Raw genomic sequence first — 6000 nt, forward strand, 5'->3', positions numbered from 1 at the left:
CGTTTCTAACAAAACACTTCAAAATAGCCAACTTCGGAATGCCGCGGTCTTTCGGAGAAAGGCTCATCACCCATATAAATTATGTGGCATGACCATGTGATGCTCAAATTATCATTTTACGCCGAACCATTCCTTTAAAAGGATAAATCCAGCTCCACATCCAAATAAATGACACGAACCACGTTCAGAATATCTGTTGCTATGAAAAAATGAACAAATTAAAGATGGTCCAAAAATGGTTTAGAGAATGTGAAGCTGATGTCCCTGTTGTTGGTTTGCTCAGATGCCGTATTATATTTCTGCTCGCTCTAGGCTGTCCTTTGTCTGCACAGACCCTGAACTCTGACTTCAGGATGGTGTTTCTCTCAAGCTATAGGATCAGCCTCGAAAATCAAATCTCAGTCTATTTCTATTCTTCATAACCAAATGCCAAACATATATAGCCTTTGTAAGTAAAATAATTAAAAAAAAACAAGTCTCTAATGAATTTCAAAATTAGAGCATGTTATTATCAGTATAGTAACTAATAACTCAAAACCATTGTGATTATAAAATAAACACACTGCTCAATGTTCTGTATTTGGAAGTATTGTAGTTAATTTGCCTTAATGAATTGGTCAAAAAAGGTAGTCATACCTCAGACATACTGGCTTATTAGTAGAAATTTCTCATCAAGGCATGCGTACTTGTTACCCTCCCCCCATCTTTGGCAAGTATCACAGCTCGTTAACACCTTTTGTTGCAACCAAGAATTGTTCAGGTCTTCTGTCTTCCTGTAAAAAGCCACGAAATCTATGAGAGTCACTAGCTTGTACAAACACACTGCTAATTTTGGTCTATCTATTGGTTCCATTCCTATGATGTTCAGATGGGGCAACTGTCAGAGCCGTGCAGAAAACCTTCAGATTGCACTGCAGAATGAACTGTGGATTTTAAGATGTGATCACTATTCTACTGCAGAACTCATCATCTTTGGATCCTCAGCTTTAGACAGATAGTATGATGTTTGCTTTCTGATATTTTATTGTACCCAATCTTTCATCGACTGGTGACATGCTCTCCTTCCATTGGCTGTAGCACATGCCCCAATCATGATCTATCCAACGGCAGCGGATGAATTGTGTCTTAACAGTTGGATGGTTTTCATTAACTTCTGCACACTTTGTCTCTGTGACCTCCTTCATTCTTGTTGTTGCTTCATAATTAGATTATGGGAATGACGCTAACTGAAAAAAAATACTTTTCCTATTTTCTCACAGCCTTGCTTGGCTTTGTGGGCACCAGTGGTTTTAATTTTTCGAGAATTGTGCAGCTGTAAAATCCATAGCTGCTTTAAATGATCATAATCTGGCTTTTAACAATTATTATTATGAACAAGACATTATCAGTGAAAGTAAATTAAGGTCTAAGACCTCGTTTAAAAAAGAAAAAGCAACAAGGCAACAAATTTTGCAAGCAAAGCCAAATAAGAAAGACACATGCATGAACGTTCAAGCTGCCAAAATGTTCATGCACTCAATGATTCTTTCTCATTTCACATATTGTCTAACAAGCTGGTCTCAGACTAACCCCACATCTCTGAAACTTACAGTCTTTATACAAGCAGACACTGAAAGTACTTGACAAGAAACCAAAACACTGCACTGCTTCATTTTATCAAAATACAATCTTTTAAATTGGGACAATCTTATTAAGTACACGAATGTCTGTCAGACATACAAAATCCTGCATGAGAAGGCCCCACCTCCTCTTAGTGATTTTATCATTCTAAGAACATCTACACATAGAACCACATGGGGAGTGTCTCGGGGTGACTGTATTATTCCATTAAGAAAAAGTGCCTTTAGTCAGTCAGCTTATTCTGTTAAAGCTTCTCACGAATGGAATACCAGTCCCACAACAATTAGGGACATCAACACGTATAAATTATTTCGCTCTCATTTTAAACAATGGCTGATCAGTGGTCAGACTTGTCAACATTAAACCCTGCTGCTGCTGACATAACGTGTTTCACTTGTGAATGTGTGATTCTCTTTTGACCTAGTGTAAACCTTGTGTTTTTAAGATTTTATCAGCAGTTTGTTAAATTATCATGCATCTACCAAATGTTTTAATCGGTTTTATCAATGCTTGATACTCAGTGATGATTTTATGCTTTTATTAAATGCTTTGCTGCTGCTACGTGTGCTTAAAGAATAGCTATGCTGATCCTCAGAACTACTTGTATCTTACTGTTTCCTACCATCATTGTTGCTCTCTCTATTATGAACTAACACTGTCTTAATATGTTGTTCTGAATTGTTGATGATTTTATTGCTGAACATTCCATGTTTTTTTTAGGGTGCCATTGTACACTGGCCACCAGGACTACAGATGAAACTAGCCTTTGGCTAACTCTGGCATGTTACAGATGGGCTGTTATTAATATGCATTGTCCTGTTAAAAAATAAAAGTGAAATTTAAATTTAAATTGAACGAAGGTGCCCACCTACATTTCCCCATAGCTCCTATGTCTTTACGTTTTTGCCTCTTGGATCAAATGAATAAATAAATAAATTTTTTGTCCAAAATTATTCTTTTGAAAATATCTAAAGGTAGTTATCAGGTTTGTATATCCAGTTATCGCGCATAGATGATGCTGGTTATGACACAGCACTGTCATATAATTCAATGACTGCCTCTTAGGGTGGCAGAGGAAAAAAAGATGATGTGAATTGTGATGCTGTCTGATTTCCTAGCAATGTGGATTATGCTAATGTCTCCTAATACTCTTCTCCTTGTTTTTTTGTTGCTGTTCTCTCAGATTAGCCGCTGCTTGAAACCCGGGGGCCGCTTTGTCTCCATTACTTTTGCCCAGCCCTTCTTCAGGAAGCGCCTCTACGCTCGCGGCCAGTACAACTGGTCGATCAGACATCACAGTTACGGGGACGGCTTTGAATATTTCATGTATGTAATGACCAAAGGGGAGGAGCTCAGCCCAGAAGATGCCGCCCTGGAACAAAAGCTGCTGGAGGAGAGCAAGTTCCCACCTTCCAGCCTCATCACCGCACAAAATGAAGAAAAGGAGGACTTCCTGTCTAATATTGATTTGTGAGAGGACTGGAATAAGCATATCATGTAAACTCAGGAATACATCTATAAGATTGCCTTTATAAGCATGTTCTATAGTGTGATAATGAGTTGAGAGAAGCAACTTCTCAGGCTTTAAAGAACACAACAGAAATTTGTTTTCCCAACTTTCACTGTTATAACAACTTGTTTCTAACTGGATTTCACACCTCGATGTATGCAACGCAACACAGTCATTTGTAATGACAGCATTATATAAAGAAATTATTGTATTTTGATAAATCTGCTTCAGTTCAATAAATAATAAGATTTATTTAAGAAAATGAAAATCATGGTATTTCACCATAAAGATGGAGATTGAGAAAACTGGAGAGCAAACCCTAAAAACTAAGAGACATTACCAGATTTCCAGAAAGGTTTATTAGAATTTTGGTTACTTTTCTTTAATGTTGGTGCGATTCTCTCCAAAGATCTTTAAACTGTAAGGGAGTTGCTGAAGAAGAGACATGAGGTGATGACACTTCATGAGAAGGAACACTTCTATGAAGGCTTCAATAACAAAATAATTAACAAATTAAAGTTATAGAATAATTTATTGCCTAAAAGATATATGAACATGGAAGTGAATCATGTGATTCTGAGGTTTATAAGTATCATAGTAGTTTATCAGTGTTAAAATTGGATAGTACATGCAGTAGTGACATGGAAAAATATTTCCATTAGATCGTAAATGTAAAAAATATTCTTTGTATTTTTTTTACAGTCCAAGTCTTTGTTTTAAACTTTTTCTCCATTTTATGGTGAATTTATAAAATGGCAGCACATAGATATTGAAAGTGGATGAAAATACTGTTCAAGTTACCCAGTCAAAAGCAGACTTTTACCAACCGCTCACAACTGCTGAAATAGATTAGGTTAACGATTACTCATCATGGTTTCCCTGCTAGGCTTCTCAGTGGTGTGGGGGTTAGCAGCATCGCCTCACAGCGAGCAAGGCTGGGGCCTTTCTGTGTGGAGTTTGCATGTTCTCCTCGTGCACACATGGGTTCTCTCCGGGTACTCCGGCTTCTTCCCACCGTCCGGAAATATGCATGTTAGGTTAATACGTGATTTGAAATTGACCGTAGGAGTGAGTATGTGCTTGGTTGTGACCCTGAATTGGATTAAGCTGGTTTAAAAAATGGATGGATGGACGGACGGTTTCCCTCCTGCCTGTGTCACAGTTTCCTTTTTTACTTCCCGGTCAAATGTCATGCCTGAAAATATATTTCAATACACTTCAGCAATATGTGTTTTTTCAAGGTCCACTTCAAATTCTGAGCAAATTGCAGGACGAACGGGCAATTCTAGACAGAGCGCACAACAGCGGCACCTGCTCATTTGTAAAGTCAGTGCTGAAGTCGATCAGTGTATCAGTGTGTCCTTCTGTTCGGTTGGAGTGGTATACCTCGGTGTTGTGTCTGCTTTAGATTCCAGAAAAAAGCTGCTAATGGGGATCTGCTGTGTTTGACACACCTGTATAGCAGCATGTTTTCACCTCCCCAAGTACATAAAGTAACAGCGGACCCTGTGTGTAATTTGTTGAGGACACATGATACGAGTCTCTGGTCCTGTGCTTTCTGCTGCTAAAAATATAGACCAGAGTGGGGGGAGAGATCCGTGCGTGCAGACAGGCAGGAAGACTTCTGACTGGAGGGGACCACATTAATAAAGAAGAAATCATTTATTTTTAATCCTCCACTGAGATCTAATTACCGCCTATTTTTAAGACTTTGGGAAAAAAAGGCTGTGTGATTTTTCAGACGGCTCTTCTGTCTTCCCATGGTTCCTTAGCTGGAGTATCATGATAGTTTGGTCAACTCTATAACTTCAGTTTTAACGACCACAAGGTCGCTGTTGTTGCTGTTGATCATCTGACCAAGTCACACAAACTTACCCTTTCAGCATGTTGAACCCAAATGAGAAGCTTGTAGAAGAGGCCGTTGTTACCCTAAACTACTAGTGCTTGGTTTGCTGATGTGCAATCATCTCAATTTAGATAACATCCAATACTTTTACAGTGCATCTAAACATGTCAGCCCATGTCAACTTGCAGTCACTAAAAATGTTTCCAAACTGCAGAACTGCTCTGATAAAATCCTGATGTTATAACTGATGTTGTGCTCTTTGATTTAAAGGACTGGACTTTATTTGTTGGTCTGACATGCTAACAATTGCTCAACAATACTTTCTACTTGCTGAGAATAAAAGGCTTTTTTAATCTGGGATGGCAGTTCGCATAACAATCTCTGCTTTAGGTCCACTTCGTTGTTGTTCAGGAGGTTTGGCAAACTCCAGCCGCTGAGGAGTATGCAGTCCAGTGAAAAAGCTTTGAGCTGAGAATGTAAACTGGTATAGCAATATGTTCCTAAATGTATTAGTGTATTCAGCTGAATGAAAATAGAATTTTTCTTTGCATGTTTGTTACTGAAAGAAGATTTAACTCTACCACTGTGTACCTTGGAGTTCATTAACTACTCATTTTACATTATGCACACAAGCATTTATGGGTCAATCCTGATAGTTATCTGGCTGTTATCTGCTTTCTATGGTAAAAAATTGGTGTAATACCCTGACTACTTGGGTGGGAGGGTTCAGGAACAGCCCACCACCTATTTGACTGGGACGGTGGGTGACATGAAGGTGCTTATGTAAGCCTTAAATGGTCATTGTTTTGATATCGACTAGAGAGGCTGCAGCCATGCTGCTGCACTGGGACTAGATTTGATGATTCATTACTCTTTGGGTGGATGGAGGCTGGATGTGTCCCTACACGTGGAGAGCAAATTTTTCTACTTAATTTTCCCACAAAGCATGATGCAGCTTTCTTCCTCATTTGTATGTAGTTTAATCTTACCTCTGTTTGTGTTGTCAGTATGTGAATATTTTAAA

At 38.5% G+C, this 6000-nt stretch overlaps 1 protein-coding gene across 1 annotated transcript in view; it reads left to right on the forward strand.

Moving 5' to 3' along the window:
* ece2a (endothelin converting enzyme 2a) overlaps positions 1 to 3349 on the forward strand; it is a 100442-nt gene extending 97093 nt beyond the window's left edge. Inside the window, exon 4 of the mRNA XM_075483549.1 lies at positions 2804 to 3349. Coding sequence (XP_075339664.1) covers positions 2804 to 3094 — 291 coding nt within the window. The 3' untranslated portion in view covers positions 3095 to 3349. The remainder of the gene's footprint in view (positions 1 to 2803) is intronic.
* Positions 3350 to 6000: the final 2651 nt, after the last annotated feature.

Source organism: Odontesthes bonariensis, chromosome 14 (assembly GCF_027942865.1).
Source record: "Odontesthes bonariensis isolate fOdoBon6 chromosome 14, fOdoBon6.hap1, whole genome shotgun sequence".
Lineage (NCBI taxonomy): Eukaryota > Metazoa > Chordata > Actinopteri > Atheriniformes > Atherinopsidae > Odontesthes > Odontesthes bonariensis.